At 41.0% G+C, this 19,076-nt stretch overlaps 1 protein-coding gene across 2 annotated transcripts; it reads right to left on the bottom strand.

Moving 5' to 3' along the window:
- Positions 1 to 5,236: 5,236 nt before the first annotated feature.
- On the bottom strand, positions 5,237 to 18,923 carry LOC119147601 (ATR interacting protein). Of its 2 annotated transcripts, XM_037386829.1 has the most exons (13): positions 18,464 to 18,923; positions 17,385 to 17,467; positions 15,708 to 15,878; positions 14,932 to 15,047; positions 14,492 to 14,652; positions 12,991 to 13,086; positions 12,075 to 12,204; positions 10,162 to 10,893; positions 9,376 to 9,518; positions 8,669 to 8,760; positions 7,673 to 7,756; positions 7,163 to 7,412; positions 5,237 to 5,854 (listed from the first exon to the last, which is right to left on the bottom strand). In XM_037386829.1, the coding sequence occupies exons 1-13, from the start codon at positions 18,804 to 18,806 to the stop codon at positions 5,787 to 5,789; spliced, it is 2,469 nt and encodes an 822-aa protein (XP_037242726.1). In that variant the 5' UTR covers positions 18,807 to 18,923; the 3' UTR covers positions 5,237 to 5,786. The 2 variants fall into 2 exon arrangements, with proteins under 2 accessions (XP_037242726.1, XP_037242727.1); XM_037386830.1 differs by lacking the exons at positions 17,385 to 17,467; positions 18,464 to 18,923 and adding an exon at positions 16,862 to 16,940.
- Positions 18,924 to 19,076: the final 153 nt, after the last annotated feature.

The raw sequence follows: 19,076 nt of genomic DNA, 5'->3' as shown, positions 1-19,076 counted from the left end.
CATCTGTAGGCTGATAATGTGTTGCAGGAGAGAAACAGATCATTTCACTTACGATTTTATTTCACATTTTCTCAACAGAATTTCTATTAGTTAACTGGGGACAGCAGACAAAAAGTACACTCCTACATACATAACAGTAGAAAAAAAATAGAATGTTTGGGCTAGAAATTACACCAGGAAATTGCAGTTACTTCTGATGGTTTTGTTGCCACTACTTTTTAGTCCATCTGATTTTCTTTTCTCATTACTTTTTAGCAGGTGCATGTGTGCAGCATGGCCGAGTTTGAGAAGTGAGAGGCGGAGAAGCCTCCTTCTGTTCAGAGAAGATCTGTGTGCCTTCCTTCTCCCTACACACAAGTCTGAGGAACAGGAGCTCGTGCTTTTTTTAAAACCTTGAGATTTCCTTTAACAAGCACATAGGGATTCAAAGGTGTCTTCACCCTCTAACATTGTAGGAAAATGTTGCGTAGGACAGCAGTGAAATAAAAAGCTGAGAGCCCGGAGTTAGGTGAGGAGTACTGCTGGTTATGTTTTCATAATGTTTAATCAGAAGTTGTTTGTGGTAGTGTGGTTTTTTTCCTAGAACAAAACTTGGCATGTGTCTTAATACCCATGGCAGGGCTGCATGGAGGAGCTGGACGCAACGGAGGGAAAAACCAGCGATTGTTGCCAAACAAGCAATTCTCTCCTTGGTGGGGGTCCCTGTCCCCGTCCCGTCCCCCCAAGTACAGAAACATCATACCTGCCTAGATTTGATGCTAACTTGCCAGGTTTGCTTTTGTCAGGGGTCTGGGGCCAGTTTTTTCCCTTCTCGTTACTATTTGACCTCATCTCCTCGTTAGTGTATCCTGCATCACAGGAACCTGGTCAGATTTACAGCTTTTAAGCAAGCTGTACAGGAGAGGAAAAAAAGTACCAGAGTGAAACCTGATAGGTGAGATGAAACTGAAGAAAATAGGTTATTTTCTCCTTTTCAAGAGCTCAGGCATATGCATTGATGGAGTAGTCTTCTCTGCCTCACCTCACCTTTTTATGGTCATCTCCACTAAGGGTGAGCTAGCCATGTTACAAAGGATGTCCTTCTGTTGTAAAGGAATTTCTTTAGGTTTGAGACGCAACCAACTTCTTTTGTCAGTACAGGATAGCGAGGAGGCTCTGCTTGGTGTGGTGAGGCATGGGCCCTCTGGTTCCCTTGGGGCTGCAGCAGGCTGTCGAGGTTTGGAGGCGATTCCATTTCCATCTCAGTGCTGTTCCTCCCCTCCTGCAAACTGACAAGTCAGGTGGCCGTTTCACTAGAATGAAGAAACGGTTCAAGATACTTATAAACTAACCTCTGATGTCCCATTTCCCTTACCGCAGTCAAAACTTTTGGAAGCAGTTACTGGAGACTTTTCGTTCCAACATTCCTTGCTCCTGCAGTCGGTTTTTGGGGTTCACTCTCCAATGTTACTTTGGCCCTGGAATCGGGTAGGATCTGCTTTACAGGCTGCTGGGCAGGTGTTGCAGCAGAGCGGTGCTGTAAAGGTGGTCTTTGGCAAAACAGATTGTTTAGCTACATTTTCAAAATACCAACCTATAATATGACTAATGCATAGACAAAATTACTGTTCTCTGTTATCTCGTGATAGGAGACTGCAGTTATGTGGTTGGAATATGATGACCCCTATGAAAATAAACTAGCTGTTTTCTCTAATTTTCAAAAGCAGGTTACCACTTCAGCAGCTACGCAGCCCGCTATTTCATTTACAAGCTTTAGGACTAAAACTTTTAAGGTTAGTCTGAGGGGAACTATACGTACCTGTTGCTGGGACAAGGTGCTCAGTGCATTGCTAGCTCTTTGCAGCTAAACTTCATAGTGAAGGTGCTGACCCTCACTCTTGGAAGCATTTTGATCAGCTTCAGCCACAGTGGGTTTGTGGATCTTTATAGCTCACAGACCACCTTTTCTTATGTCTGCTAAATTATAATCCATGATGGTTTAATTTTTAACATTTACACTGTAAACATAAGTTTGCATTTGCTATTATATTCATAGCAGATAAACACAGTCTCTACACAGGCAGATCGGAACGGCTGCGCTTGACCTTAATGTAACCATAAATAATTAGTATTACTGACTAACATAAAAACATTATTCAGTGGTTAAAGTAATGTACTGTTCTAATAATCTGGCACAGACTAACCTCTCTTAAGCAGTAGTTCACACTAGTGGGATTAGGAATAAAAACTCAGGTCAGATGTTGCATGCTAGAGGATGAGGTATTTTGCATTTGCCATCGTCACCTATTACAGCTTGGTTTATAAAAAGGTGTTTTGAGGCCTGACGTGTCACAAAACAGTTGTTTGTCTGTGGCAGTTCACTTTGATCAGGGGCTGGACTAGTAGATGACCCACCGAGGCCCCTTCCAACCTCAACCAGTCAATGATTCTGTGAGTTGTAGAAAACAAGGCGTTGCCTGTGCAAATTCCCTCCCTAAATACTTTAATCACTAAAGCATCATTTACTTTATCTCTGTACATAGTTTTAGTAGAACTAAACTACTGTATGTTTGAGTCCCTGCAGTACCTCCGGTCCTGGAATTGCCACAGGAATATGCTTGGCAATGCCATGATGCCTCCCGCGCTGCTGCTCTTCAAGAGAACAGGCATAAAGCTGCCTGAGTAGAGGGCAAGCTAGTAGAGACGCTTGTGTCCTTCATCCAGCTCCTGCCTGGCTTTAGTCCTGTCTGCTCAGTGCAGTTTGTTGTGGAGGAAAATGCCAGCTACACTCGGCTCTGCTTTCAGCCAAGGGGAGACTCTAGTTGCCATCCCCATGGGCAAGAAAACAGATGGATGGTGGCTGCTGCTGCTGAGGAAGATAATAATCATGTACAGAACATAACTAGTGGATTTTGTTGCTGCTCAGTACTTCATTAATCAGTGCTGTGATGGATGCCAAAGTAAATTCCTTTTCTCAGTTAACACAGAGGCACAACTTATCTATAACATGTTGGCAAAATGCAAACTGGCCTTGAAAAAAAGAGCTGCTATGCTGTGAATTCCTCAGGGAGTGTCTGATGAGAACAGTCCGAGTTCTGTTATTGTTAGGTCATGAAGATAGTAAAGCAGTAGCCCCACAATTTATAGCCCCAAAATTTGTAAAAATGCTTCAGTGTTTGGTGGGGGTTTTTTTCAGGGTATGATCAGCTGTTGCATACGTGACTGGATCTCTTTTAATCCCAAGCAAAAAATCCAAAGAGAATGTAAACAGGGAATAATTACTGAAGGTCAGTATAGTCTTGCAATGATCCTGACAAAAGATTGGTTACTGCAAATGACTTCCCAAATAATGAATTATGGCAGTTCTGTCCGTATACTGATGTCTGCATTTTCCCTTCAGGAGAAAAGCTTTGCTTTCCCTTAGGAGTGTGAACTGTTCAGTTACAGAAAAAGTCTTAATTTTTAAATGCTATGGTTTAATTTCATAATACCATGACGTTAGTATCACTTCTACCAGTAAAGATGTAGGGTTTGGGATTGGTTGGTTAGTATATAGCCTGGGCTATACCACTTTAAAGTCAAAAGTGGGAAGAAAACTGTGAATGTGCACATCAGGGTGTTGTCTGTTAAGAGTGGGTGGATGGGAGGGGGTGCAGTGCCAGAAGGGAACAGCTAGGGCTATTTTCTGAGCATTCTTTTCCACAGATAATGTTTGTTTATATAGTTCAGCAGTAATACACTTCTCTTTTTCCCAAGTTGCCATACACACGCCCTTTAGATGAGGCCAGGAATTTTTTTAAACAAGTTTTTATAACTGGATTGCTTCAGCAGTTTGCAATTGCTTAACTGGTTTTCATCCAAGCTTCTCTTAACAGTTTATTTGGTGCATTCACCCAATGAAGGGTTGAAATGCGTCTTATCTCTAAGATTACGTTTAGAAAAATTAGGTGGTGACGAGAGCACAGAGCAGTTGAAGAGTGGTGGCAGGTCACTATATATTGGGACTATCACCGTTGTTAGGACAGCTCTAAGTTTGCCACAGCTGTGATCCTGCCAGATACTGCTTCACCAGTGCTCAGGCTCACAGGGCTATTTTTAAAGACTTATCTTAATATTTATTTCAGTTTTGGGGAGGGAGAGGGCTTTTACCTGACATTCTCAAGCTCTTCTCTCTAATTCTAAAGGATGGGAAGTGCTGTGTTTGGCTTTCGTTTCTTGTTGTTTTGTGGTGGTTTTAATGCTGAAACCTCTCGATTGTGTCCTGTCCCGTGCTCTGGTGGCGGCTCTAGTTGTTACCACACAAGCATACAGAGGACTCGGAAGGCTCTGCTGTTACATGCCTGTGCATCCTTGCTTGCTGCATTTAAGCAGGAAAATTGCAGTTCTCTAGCTGCTACAAGGGAATTGAAACCTGTTACTGAGAGCAGCAGCTGGCAGCTTGTGCTTCACAGAACCAACCAGGCCGTGCTGGTTGGAGGGCTGCCAGCTGTGGCTCACAGAGGAGGAGGCTGAGCCCTAGGCTGTGTTGTAGGTAGGAAGCTTCACTCCTTCCTCCTGAGAGCTTTGGCCTCAGGGAGATGCTGGATTGTTACGCTGGTTACTCCCTCATCGCAGGTTCTGGGAGTTTTCTTCAAAAGCAAAAGCCAAGTCAGGCGTTTGTTCGGCACACCGGAGTGGGGCTCTTGGCCCAGGCACACCCCAGGGCACGACGCAGCCTCGGGGTATGACCAGGGAACTGGATGTTCTTTCCAAGGGCTTCCTTCCCACTGTAGTACTGTCTCCTCCTCCTCTCTCTGGTTCCTGGAGCCAGGCTTGCTCTGAATCAAGTATCTGTCAAAAAACCAAAAAAACTTCCCAAATAATTTAAAAATTCAAACCTGTAGGCTCATTTTACTAGCACTCATGCTTCCCTGTTTAGGACCTACGGTTCAGCTGATCCCTGCAGCCAAGTATGACACCTGCTATCTGCGACTGTTCTTTCAGGCTTCAGTGCTGTATCCTAGGAAGGGGATGCTCATTCATCTTCACTGCACTGCCTATCCAGATACTACAACAGAAAAAACAGTCATTCTGCACACACTTAAATATCCTTCTCTCACCTAGTAAGACAGAATGCTGTCCTCAACATTACCACCTTACTCCTCTAAGGTAACTTTTTCCCAAAGTAAGTTCTGGTGTTTTTTGCTTTGGCATCTCAATAGTTACGCTTTCAGCAGATTCATGGAATTGAGGAAAATGAGTGAACTCAGCTGATCACTACAGAGCTTTAAATTTTTTGTTCAGAACTGAACTGCCAACTGCAAGTTATTTCTAGAAAGGTTCTAAAAATCACTGTTTACTAACATCAACATGAAAATTTTGGAAGTCAAGCAACAAAGTTTTACAGCTGCAAGAGAAACAAATGTGTTCAAAAGACTTTCATACAAAGGCAGTGATCCCAAGTATCTCAGCACATTCAGCATCGTAAATTAGCTGTAGTCATAGTAAAATGGAGAACACATAATGAAATTTCCATTCACAGCAATTTCATAACGGATGAAATTCATAAACAGAACCAGTCATCAACCATTCAGTGGTTTTGCACAGCAAAAGAGTACACTGCAGTATAATTCTTACATCAAAATTTCTTTGCTTTCAGCTATGTTTAGATGACACTTAAACACAACAAAGAAATGTGTCTTAGTTGGACTGCATTTGAGTACGACTTTTAGATTATCACTTAATAAAATAGGTGATTTAAATTTCAGATTTACACTGGCAGTGATTATTAAGATTTAGATGAGGATGGACAGACATCTGTCTGTTAGCTAGCTGGAGTCCATTCCTTGGTCTTCTGCTTCTGGCTCAGAAGGATACAATTCATCCAAAACCAGTTCTGCAACAACAACAACAATATGTTTCAGAGTCATTTTTCTACTTGACGTAGTAAAGTATAGCTGGTTTGCATTTTAAAATGTACTGACTATAGAAGGCTACAGCAAACAGCCTTCTTCAAGGTTTCATGCCAATGGGTCTTTAGATACATGTTTTGTCATACAGACTTCTCCCCTCCTTTAATGCCTTTTAAAGGAGAGAATGATCATGGGCAGTCCATTAAATTTAGCTATTAGTAGAAAACCAGTAAGGGACACTATTTTCCAACTAGTTCTGACTACTTGTGAAATTTAAAACACCCTTTTTGTTAACTAATTGAAAAAAGTCAGTAGGACAAAAGCATAGTATTTTGTGTTTCAAAGGAAGAACCTGGATGCTAACTACGGGTTTGCAAGCACACACATGCACCACTGTCCTCAGCACAACAAGCTGTTACACTGGTTTTTTGGTCCATTCCCAGCATAACTAGACAAGGTGTTAGGCGCCAAGTTCTAGAAAGCCTTGGGACACTAAGCAATGAAGAGTGGAACAAATACATGGCGCACCGTTCAGCATCTCAGAGAAGTCATGAATAGTGGCATGCTTGCATGACCTGCCTTACTGATGCAATACGTACACCAACAGTGAAGGATTTATCACTCTGGCTCTGAGTAACACCCGATGCCTTGTGTGACATCTTGTAGCAAACCACACACCGACATAAAAGCACAGTCTTCACATCAGCTCTACGACATACATGTAAATACTGCCACAAGTGAATGAAGAAATGGCATCAAGGTACAAGGAGGAGAGGTGATTTCATGAAATTAAGTTGCTCTAGGAAATGGACACCAGAAATGTGCAAAGCAAGAGGCAAGTCCTGAGGGACATGGGCTAGAGAAGCTCTTGGGGTGATGTAAGAAGGTTGGGGGTAGGAGAGGAAGAAGAGACACGTTAAGGATGCAGTGGAGGAAAAAAAACAAACAACTGGAGAGCAAAGGTGTAATGCTTGTTAGAGACTTGGAATTATTTTTTTTAAATAAGGTAACATACAGTACAGATTGTTCTACTAAAGAGAGCTGGAGTATAGGATTTTGTTTGAACAGATAGTGGGGACATATTTTTAACACTCTTAAAGAATAATAGTAGAGTACTGATTCACTGTAATGAAGACTGAGAAGCACTAGTGTGGACTGTCTTCAGAGATCTGAGCAACAAACTTCCATGGTATTTGGTACATGGTACTTGTTAAATGAGGAAAGGGACAGAAATGGAATTTCTATTCCTACAGCGTGGAAAAAAGCCAACGTTATCATTTGACTCATTTTACCTTCACAGGCACTCAATTTTTGAGTCTTTTTGAGAGTGGTTCTTATGCCTGGCATGGCTTGGTCATACTGATGGAGAACTTCCAAACAGTGTTCATGAAACAGTTTATCTTTCTGAGACAGGCTGTGTAAGAGTAAAACAGCATCCCGTAAAAACTGAATAATTTGTTCCTTATATGCACACAAGCTGTTTTCAGATCTTCTAATCTTCATCCACTGTCTATGTAGCATTATAATTAGTGCCTTAACCACCTGCAAGAAGAAAAAAAGTGCCTCAGTACACAAAGCAGAGGAGCAGAAAACTTATTTAATTATGAAATTTACTGATTAATCTCCTCAAGCTTCAAGATTTCAAAGTATTTTCTAGCAAGCAAGCTTCCTAGAAGGTGGCATCCTGTGAAGTGCAGTACACTTCTGCCTCATGTAGCTAACAAAAGGGCAAAAAAAGCTATTTCAGCACTGAGTACCTTTAAGATTTCAGTAGATTTAACGCAGCCACTGTAGTGACGTACCTCGAGATTACACTGGCAGTCTGTACCAGGTAATAAAACCACTGGATTGGAGCACCGCATACACCTTGTCAGGAGTCTAACTGTCTATTACAAAAACACACAGATTGCATTATAATGAGTACTAGGGTTCTGCGGAACTATCAAACAATTGAGCTGCAAATAAAAAGAGGTAGAAATGACATTTCATTACTAGTTTCAAACATTTCTCTTCTTTTCTTAAGTTGATCTTTTTTACCCCAAAAAATTGTTACAAGATTTTTCCTGTAAAACTTTGCAGACATAGCATTTGCTTTGCACAGAAACCTTTTCAACTTTCTGATGAGAGAGGCTAACAAGGAGCAGTGGGCCTTTATTCACTGCATGCAAATAATATATTTACACTGCAAATAATATATTTACACTTAATGTAACGATGTAGGTAGGGGGATAATGAAAATGGTTGTAAATTCTTTGAAATGAGAGCTGAAGTGGAGCAAATAGTAGAAACTCAAACAAGTCACTATTGTCAGTACAAACAATCCAAGTTCAAAAACTGTTCTTCTTATATATGACCACGACAATTATATGGCAAGCTCGCTTTTCCACAGACTACAATATAATCCTAAGTCATCGCAGGCTGCCTTTTATGTTTAATAGCTCATGAGGTACAGTTCAGAAGTAATTAATACAATCAAAATGAATCATGCTTCCTTTTACTCCTCTGTTGATCTAAAAGCAAAAAAAAAAAAAACCTTAGTGGTGAATATTTACAGCCATCCTAGGATCTTTCTTGTTTTTTCAGTGACTTAACTATGACAGTTACGACTGATGTTCTCTTTAAGAATAGTTACTGATTCGGTTTCAAGCAGCTACTCTAAATCCCTTCCTGCAAGCCAATACTTTAAGTGTTCTACTTCAACTGGAGAACTTGTTTTCAGACAATTTGTGCATTGCCCTGCCCTCCCGCTCCCCCAGCTGCAAACAGCAGGAAAAAGCATATGAACAAACAGTTGTTACCTCTTGTTCCAGCTGAAGCCAAAGCATTTCAGATGCTGATTTATCTGGTCTGGATGTAATATACATGTACAGTGCAAGAAGAAGGCAGGTGTCTGAAACAGAGATGACTTTGTTCTCTTCCCAGGTGGTCAGTTGTTTATGACAAAAATTCATTTTGTCACACAACAAAACATTTCAGAAAAGGCACAGAGTGCTATCCTGGGACTCATGGTACAGCCTCAACTACTTGCTTTACTTCAGACACCTTAAGCAGTGCTGGAGAAACTAGTATCCCTAAACTTTGTATATGCATTTGTGGTAATGCTGTCCTACCTCATAAGGAACTTGACAAAGACTTATTTGTGATGCAGCAGACTGCAATTCCTAAACGCAAGAGTATTGCGAGCACAGACAAATTAAAACTTCAAAACTCAAGAAAAGCCCTTTTTGCATCATCAACCTTTAATATAATAAACTTTCATCTGGAAGGTAGTTTTTTAAATCCACATGGGTATCAAAAGCACTGTATGAAGACAGATACCAGAAGACAACATACTCTTCAAACAGAAACTGAAACACTGCACTAGAAAACAAGTTTTCAGGTAACACAGTGGGGTTTTTGCCTTTGGGGGTTTTAACACCTTGAAGCAAGGCCTGTTTGCATTACCTTTAGTCATGCTAACTAACATCCAGCTGACAACAGTTCTCTGTGTTATGCAGTCTTTTACCTGAATGAGAACAAAGTTGTGCAACCAACATGTGGTGTTGAGCAAGAACAGACAACAGTCTCACGGTCAAAAGGACAGCAGGCAAAGGGGTCTCTGGACACAGACAATGGAGCAGTATCTGGCTAGTCAGTAAGTGCTGAAAACTTCAAAAGAAAACGCAGTTAGAAATGGGAAATGCACTGACAAGTCAAAAATACACTATTTCTTGTACACAGCACTGTAATTTATGCACTTGTAGCCGTACAAGACACACCTGATCTCAACTTCTGTGTCATAAATACAAAGTATACTGAAAACCATACTTTGTTACATTTAGCAGTCTGCAATTCATACTATGTTTGTGTACGTTAGATCATTAGCAGATGCAATGCCTCACTTTTGAGAGTGGCGTTTTACCTACCAGAATGAAATCTTGAGCTTTCATTCCTTACACATCTCCCAGCAATTGCAAAATACCCCAAATTAATGTTATTGATATACTGATCAACTGCACATGGCCTTAAGTTTCTCACTTTCAAGTGACAGCTATACAATGAGGCAACAGCATCTGCTTCATATAAACATGATAAACAAATCTTGTTACTGAGTGGGGTCAATTACCACATTCATTGGGAGCAAGTCAGTAGAAAGATCCTCAACTGCTTCTCAAAGGTTATGTGGAAAATGTGATAATTCTCTCATATATGTCAAAACTTCTACCGTCATCTCCACAAACTAGTTTCAATAGAGAATGAAAATTGTTAAACAGCAAAGTCTGAAGTAATTTTAAAGCTATTGCTGACTTACTTTATTAGCAAGTCCATTGTTGAATTTTCAGCTAATTTCACCAAAACTTTTAGGCTTTGGTTCAATACACTATCAGTTTGGGAGCCTCTTGCAGCAGAAAAAGCTAAAACCTGAAGCAGCTTTTTAAACAAGGAATGTTGAGCTCGATCATTATTGGGAGCATCCTGTGGAGCTACAGGCAGCCCTCCTTGCATCCTGGTATCTTCTTTATTATCACACTGATCATCACACAACACGCTTTTGTCCATCTTGGAAACCTGTTCATCTCCAGCAGCAGAACTTTTTTCCACCTCAGTTGACAGCAACATGTGCACAACATCCCAGCTATAGAATGCCAAATAATAAAGAACACCCAGTGACACAACTGTGGTTTCTTCAAGAGACAACCTGAAGTCCTCCTTACTTGACACCGTATTTGTGTTGGTTCCGGAAGAAACAGCAGAATGGTTTCCACAGGAACCATTTACTGACTTGTCTGCCAATTGTACTGCTTGACAGTACGCACCAATATGGTGTTCTACCAAGGGCAAGAGATGCACCGCGCCTCGGATCTTGCAGCGCGTCAGGTGCAAGAACTCTCTCTGGCTTTCCGTTCCGCTTCCTTCATATAATCCTGTGTCCATGGCAATCAAGTTCAATCCTGTTAGTGCAAGTTTCTGAGCTTCTTGCAGGGATACAAGAGGAGCAATTCCTTCTTGAGTTGTCCTGCTGTTGGGTAGTTGTGTGGACTTCCTATCCAAATAAAATGAAAAGAAGGGAAATACTTCAGAAGAAAAGGCAGAGAACATAGTTGCAATTTGAGTTATCCATATTCTGGATCTAATAATAGAAAGGCTAGAGTACTAAGAGATGTCTGTTCCCAAAATAAAACGTAAATTGGGGTAAAAACCTCCTACTCCTTGATACCTGCATGGAAGAGCAATTTCAAAGCATTCCTAGGTCTTGTGAAAGCAGTCAGAGCTCACAGCTGAGTAACTTAAGCAGCTCATTATAAGCCACTGTCTGAAACTACGTTTCAAACACTGGCTTTTTGATTTCATGCTTCTGATAACATCATATATTCTTATCTTCCCCGATGTTATTTGGTAGCTTCTGGGAAGAATATCTATCCACTACTGATCTGTAGTATGCAGGGGCCTTTAAAGGACTACAGCAACAACTGAAAAGTATTTATTTGCCCAGAGAGAGTTCAGCGATTAACTAGTCAAACTGCAGCTACAAAGACCAAATGCACCACTTTTACTTGCATAAATGGCAAGGGCAATGAGACACGAGCCTTGTTATGAACCCACAAAACTCAAGAATTACTAATAACATATTAGAAAAGCAAGGGCATTTCAGGAGCTACAGTCTAATTCTTTAGAGTGAAAAATTATTATAGGTTATATCCAATATTCATATTTAAAATGCTTTACCAGTCACTATAAACACATCTTGGAAAACTGCACATTAATTGTACCTTACAAATTGCACATAGAATAGACTTCGAAGATATAAAGCGTACTGTTCTTTTGATCACATTTTCAGCATTTTCTTCCCTCTTGACTCATGATCATGTTTATATGCTCCCCTCAACGCAATGCAAGTTTTATGTCCTTAGGTGGTTAACAGCAGCTGCTAACAGTCGCTGCCAGGTTTTATAGAACATATTCCTGTGCCTTCCCTTAATATATATTAACCTAGTTTATCTCTTTACTGTTGTTCCACTGTTAAGTATCTATGATAATCAAAGATTAATAATCAAAGATGCAGAATGATGTTCCAAATTTGCATTAAATGGCCTAAGCAAAACAGCATTTAACACAAAGAATGAGCTGTCCCACATGATAAGCATTTCTTACTATGGAGAATGCCACTATACTAAGAAAACGTCAGATACAGTTTAACAAAAAAACCCAAACCAAACAACTTACGTATCCAAATAGTCAGGCTGCAGTACAGCTCCAGGGAGAGGCTCAGAGTTACTGCTAAGAAGATGGCAGAGTCCTAGTAATGACCCAGGAACAATGGGCTGCTTCATCAGTGCATTTAGTAAGATAGAACCTGAAAGGATACATAATTGTCTTTGGAGTAGCTCTACCATCAACTGCAACATCAACAAAAAATCAGTATTTCAAAAGATTAAGTCTTATTTGTAGTGCTCTCAGGCTCAAAATAATTTTTTTTGTTACAAATCTTCTCTACAAGAGAATGATTTTCAGAAAAATTAAAGATATGATTTAAATATTAACCAAATATATTTAGAGATATTTTAATTACAATCCCATATTAACAAAATAGCTTGATCCAAATGATCAAGTATATTCCAATTATCCTGATGACTTGCCCTCCATGTTCCAGTCCAGACATTAAAATTGTGTGACGCAATTCTATTCTGAATTGGAAATAGTACCCTGGAGACTTCCTAGTGTTGACTGTTGTAAATGTTGCTTTATTGTTTCTGCCTTCATTAAAAGAGAAAAAAGCTACGATTTTCCTGGTTTTATGTTTACAATAGAAAGCATAATATATTAATACTGAAAGAGCCAGCCTTGTAATAAGATGTCTCTTGATCCATATCCTTCCATAGAACAAAACCCAGGCGAACTTTTTTCTCAAGCAGAATAACAACACAAGAATGTTGTTAGGATGCAAGATAATAATATAACCTAAAATGTTTTACTGCAAAATCACAATGTTCAAAGGAAAAAGCGACTAGCTGAACACCGCTGTTCGGTGCAGTGGCATTGTAAGTAGCAGGCTCCTCATCATGACACTGCTTAGTAAAGGCATCTGAGCTGTTCCTCAGAGAAGTAGGACGTAAATTCTCTTTTAACAGAATTAAGTTACCTTGTGCATTTCGTTTAGGTACAGAGTTGTAGGAACCGTTTTTTCCCATTGCTTCATGCTTCACGGATAAAACTTCAGGATGGGTTATCTTACTGTCTAAACCAAACAGTAATTATGAGTCTATTACGAAAATTACATTGCTTATATATCTGTGCCGATCCTTTACACATTCGGATGGCCATAGGTGTTATATAGGCAGTAAACAACACAGTAGACCAGTAAACAACATTTGTCTTGTGTAACAGATACATCAAACAATAGTTAAGAGCTGTGATGCAAGTAGAATTGCTCCCCAAAATAAATTGGAAAAGTGAGTAAAATTTCAGCTTTACTGTCAGATGTTCCAGATTGTTCAGTGCTATTACTCTCAACCTTTATTTTAGGAAAAAAAAAAATAACTTGAGTTGAATTCCCATTACCAGCAGAAATTTACATGGCTACATTAAAAATAAATATTAAATTATTTAAAAAAAAAAATAAAAACTGAGCATTTCATAGTCTTTCAATCATCTATATATGTCACAATAACTAGTCAAACAAGCCAAAAGTCCTGCAGGGTTCAGAAGACAAATAATCAAGTGTGTTTTTCAAACAAATAGGCATATTGAGTGTTCCTACCATAATGAACAATCAGTCAGGAGGCCAAAAGAATTAGCAACACTAATGCTTTAAAGGCTACTGGTTTTCTTTTTGATGGAATTCAAAACTGCCCATATAGCTTCAAATTGACTACTGTAACTGACAGTAACATCTCAGATTTTTCATGACACTTCCTGTAAGGGTTAGTTGATGATATCCACATTTCTTCCATTTATTATTTCTTATTGGAAACATGGCAGTCAGCTGCTATAAAGAACTACCATTTTTGTTTCATATTATAGCAGTCTTCAAATACATGCATGTGTTCATGTCCTAAGCTTTACTCAACGCCATTTCCAGACACAATTTTGTGAGAATTACTGCCCTACACATAAAAGAGGAAATGAGTGTACTGTTTCAGTTGCTTCTTTCAATGCAGCTAAATATGTACCCTTTAAAATAAAATAAATTAAAAAAGGTCAGCTTTAAAGCCAAAACCAGGAGGAGTACCAAAAAAATGCATTAGCTGACTAGCAGAGCGATTCAAGAAACAGGCAAATTATTTCCTGTTCCTCTTTATTCAACGAGAAAGGCAGATTAACAATCTTGGTATTTTAGTTCATCATGTAATACATGAAAGCTTTTCATTACAGCCAACAGTCACTTCACTGTTGACACCTTGGCATCTGGCATATAGGCGTTACCAAGGTGTGAACTAAAATGATCCTGATGCAAATTTCAGTCATAGCTATTTAATGCCAACCGGTATAAAACTTAAGAGAAATCTACGCAAAAATAAAATAAATACTTGGTTTTCTCTACAGTGAACCGGTGAAACTGTTCAGTCACATAGCACAAATCCTTATTTACAGCAGAATGTTCATATGCAGCTAAAAATGTTGCAAGTTGTATATGGGTTTACCTTCTTTGATGGAAGTAGTCGGGGCAACCAAATTTCCTGAAGAACATGATGGTTTAGTGGACATTTCAGCACTGAAGGATTCCTTTGTAGGAAAAGATTTTTTTCTAGGCTGTGGAGAACATCCTTCTGAGTTCATTTGTACTGCAAAATTCTTTTTAGGGCTAAAATAAAAATCAGACAGATGAATCAATATTTCTTTTGTAATTATTTTATTAAACAAGGGTCTATTTACATTGATGTTCCTTTGCTACAAACTCTGCATTTCTGTCACAGATACAAGGAAGGCTCTTTTTGAGTCAATTCCATAGAGGGCAACAGATGTTTGGTTGTATTTTTAAAGACAATGGAGCTAGGAGTTACATGAAGAAAGCAAGCCTCTTCAATAGTTTAAGCACATGTATTGTAAAAAGTAACACAAACTCATTTTCCAAAACTCCCACCTTGGCATTAAAACCGTCTGAGTAACATGTTTATTTCTTTCACAGTTCTGAAGTCGCACTCTTAATTCATTCATTTCTGCATCTTTGAACTGCAGCTCTGACTGTAACGACAGTATCTGAAAGAGGAATTAAAGACAGTTTTACTGTTACCAAATAATTTATAGAGATGGTATAATGGCAAAGCAACTAGAATTACCGTAAGATTTCAAGATTACCATCTACTTACTTACTTTGAACTCTGCGTAAGTTCCCCATTTTTATTTATGTTAGTCCAATTAATACTACCTTAGAACCAAGCGCCAAAAGTTCAGGCAAGAAACATGTGACTTGTTAAGACAGACCAAGCGCTAGGCAGAGCATAGCTACACTGTGGCTGCTAACAGCAGAGTAAACAGGACAAAAGCAGGCACTGTCCTCTTCAGGGCTTTCAGAAAGATGACTGCAACAGAAACAGCAATCCCATCAGAGTCATAAAGCATATTCTGTCGCTTTTTTCCATTTTAAAATAAATCCCCATTTTAATGATCTTGGGATTGCTTAAAAAAAAGGCAACAAGTAAACAAAAACCTCTACCACTTGAATTTTACTTTTATTTTAGCGGAAGAAAAAACTCAGCAAGTTCTTACAAATGCTTTCTTCTAAGTAAGAAAATAAATTTCCATCACTTGGAAATTTCACACAAATGCAAAAAGCCTTTGACTAGACAGTCTGTGACATATTAAGTCATAAAATTAGCTTCTGCATGTGATATGCCGGTAATTGACATATTTACAAACCTTTTTGAAGAACTCTTTTTCTTTTTCACTTAAGATCTGAGAGTTTTGCTGTTCCAATAGCACGTATGATCTTTTCTGTTCCTCCATAGCATACTCCATCTGCTGCATTGAGTCACGCAAAATTTTAATTTCTCCATTTTTACTAAGTATTTCATCCTGCATTTCTTTCAGCTGCAAACAGATGAATTCCATGAAAGGATGTATATCACTGAAAGTGAGCATTTATATCATTATGTGGTTGAAAATCAGGTATATTTATACTTTCTAGGGAGAAAAATGCTCCTGTAACACAGCTGAGAAATTCTGCGATGTTGCTTCTAATCTTTTTCTGATTAAATCAGGTTCAGCTACTGTGATCTCTAAGAGAATTGTAAAATGACAGCAAAGGCGTATCTTTGTATACCATCCTGGTATCTGTCAGAGACTATTCTTCTCTTTCCCCTTCTCTGTGATTCTTTTCTTTTTCTGAGAATAAATAAATTACTAATTGTTTGGATGATAACAATGATAATTTAATTATATTTCATCTAGCATGGCAGCCAACAAGCACACTGTCCTAAGACAAGCTACCACTCCCAAACAGCATCTTCATGAGTTACAGAGCCTCTAATACTTTCTGAACAGTCATCACCACTCAGAGACAAAACTTTGGAGAGAGAATAAATGAGTTACTCAGAAAAAAGCATGGAGAAAAAAGCAGAAAAGACACCTCTATATATGCAGAATTATGGTTTACCCCTATGTTGAACATAGTGTACAGGCAGGAGCTTCCCCAGTAAAAAAGGACATAATAGAGCTGGCAAAGATTTGGAGTACAGAGGTAAAGGTGACAAGAGAAAGGTAAATAGAGTAGGACCCTCGATCTGGGAGAAAGCACAACCGTGAGGAAACAAAGGTCTGTCAAGGTGTGAGTGCTATACACAAGTTATTCCTTGTTTACTGCCCCTCAACATCCACGGCCCATCCACTGAAAATCACTAGGTACAAAGTTCAAAATAAAATCAAAGAAGAAATTTCCTGACACAACCTATCATTAAGCTGCAGACCTCTTTCACACTAAAAAGGCATTCAAAACCAAATACACAAACGTTTAAAAAAATACACTGAAGAGTATTAAACACAAGTATAATATTTCTAGGTCAGGAAGTACCTACGTGAAATTCTACCAGAGGCTAAAAGACTGCCCTGGTGAAATACCATCATAAACTTGCTCAGGTCTTATGTTCTTCCTAAGCTGCCAAAAAAGGATGGACTCAGTACAGGCATTTGTACCCTCTTACTTTTCTGCATCTATTTCTTCCCCAGAGTATCTTGCCATAAGGGTTCATCAGAAGGTAAAATAACACAACTTAAAAGTGACTTTACTTTCTCAAATCATGAAGTTACACAACACAAGTCTTGCCAACTAGCCGACAGGACAGAGGAGAATGATGGGATACAAGTAAAATTAGCAAATGCTAATTTGACAGTCTGAAATGATCAAGAAATAAAATATTGCTCTCACTCTTAATATAACTAGACTTGTTTCTAGTATGATGCTTTTAACAGATCCATGGATTTCAAAGATTAGTAATCACCTGGATTAGAATGAGATACTTGCAAACTAACTTGTCCCACCTTTCAGTTAGCCCTATCAAAAATTGTGATATTTAGAGGGGAGGGGAAGATATTGCTAACCTTCTGTTTAATTTCTTCATGCTGTGTTTGCAGTACTTCAAACTGGAAAGCATCTCTCATCAGACTATCTTCTGTAGTGCTTACTGTTGCAGAAAAAAAGCCAAGATCTGTTCTGAAGCACAGGTGATGTACATACATCACTGATGACTTCACATCAAGATTTTGTTATTTGCCATTACATACCTCTGAGTATCTTAATATTTGTGCTGTCACTACAAACAGGTAAATGGCATGCATCTAACCACCACAGTAACTTTTTTTAGAGCTTGTGCATCAATCCTTAAAACAGAGAAGAAAACCCTCCCCCCAAAATATTTCTAACACCTTAAAACAGTAAGATGACCCAAAGTAAATGCAAGCGTTTCCTCCAAGACAATTCTAGTTAAGGCACCCTGCACAAATAAGGGTGAACTGAAAACTTTACCTGGAGAGATTACAAATGTTAGCACTGCTAAAACATGCTTACAGCATGTAAGCCCAATGTACTTAATGATGAACAAAACCCTATATCCTGTATGCTTTTTCAAAGCAAATCTGAAAATCAGCTGTTAATATGAGAGATATTATGCGTTTAGTAGCGAAAGGTAACCATTAGGGAAAAAAAGATCTGGTAGCCAACATGCACAATACTATGATACTTTAAAGCATGATAAAAGGTTATGAAACTCGTCTGTTTTATGTAACACATTTACCCTGCAGTAGCGATGTGACAGGTAAGCATTACCACACACACTGCTAGGGATCAGCTCCCCAGCACCGTTAGTTTAATGCGATGTGGCTGCTCGGGTGTTACTTCTGCAGCTCTTCCCCGGCTCTGGGACCACCCGGCAGCCCCCCGAGGCCCTACCAGCCGGGCGGGGTGGGCGGCAGCAGCTCCGAACGGGGCAACAGGCGCTTCCCCGCGGAGCTCTGTGCTGCAGGGCAGCCCCGGAGCCCCGCCGCCAGCACCGCCCGCACCGCCTCTGGCCGAGGCCGGCCGGCCCGGGCAGACCCGCAGGCCGCCAGCGTTCGCCGAGGAAACGGCCCGTGAGGCCGCCGAGGCGGGACCCGCCCCCCAGGCGCCGCACGGCCCCACCGACCTGCCGCGGGGACGCTGCCCCGGCGCGGCCCGGCGGCCGCAGACCCCAGGGCGCTGCCCGGCCCCAGGGCGCCCCACGCGTGCCTCGGGAGCCCGGCCCGCGGCGCGGCGGCCTCCTGCGACAGCGCCTGCGAGGCCAGGGTGTCAATCTCCTCCAGGTCGTCCGCCGTGAAGTCGTCGCTGTCCCCGAAGGGGTCTCCCGGCCCCTCGTCGGGCCCAGCCGCCCCCGAGCTCTTGGGGCGCTTGTGGGGCGGGAATCCGTTCTCCAGGGCCCCCGGAGGGGCGGCCCCGGCCCAGCCCGCCCCGCTCCGCTTCCGCGGCCCGGGCGGGGGCTGCGCCGCCATGCCGGGGGGCGCTGGCGGCCTCGCCGGTGGGCTCGGGGGACGCACTGACGGCCTTGCGGGCGGACCCCCACCGGGCCCGCGCGCCGCCGGCCGACCGCGCCCACTGACGCGCCCCCCGCCAATCAGCGGCGGCCAGAGCTCCCCTCAGGCCAATGGGGCAGCCGGCCGGCCTGCCACCGCCCCGGGCTCAGGCCGAGCGCCGGCGCGCAGCGGCTGGCTGTAAGCGTCCCCGCGATTGGCCGGGGCCACCTGCGCTTCAAGCGCTTCGCT

The sequence above is a fragment of the Falco rusticolus genome, chromosome 4 (assembly GCF_015220075.1).
Source record: "Falco rusticolus isolate bFalRus1 chromosome 4, bFalRus1.pri, whole genome shotgun sequence".
Classification (NCBI taxonomy): Eukaryota; Metazoa; Chordata; class Aves; order Falconiformes; family Falconidae; genus Falco; species Falco rusticolus.
The sequence above is the reverse complement of the archived record's forward strand: the minus strand, read 5'-3'. Positions and strand labels throughout refer to the sequence as shown.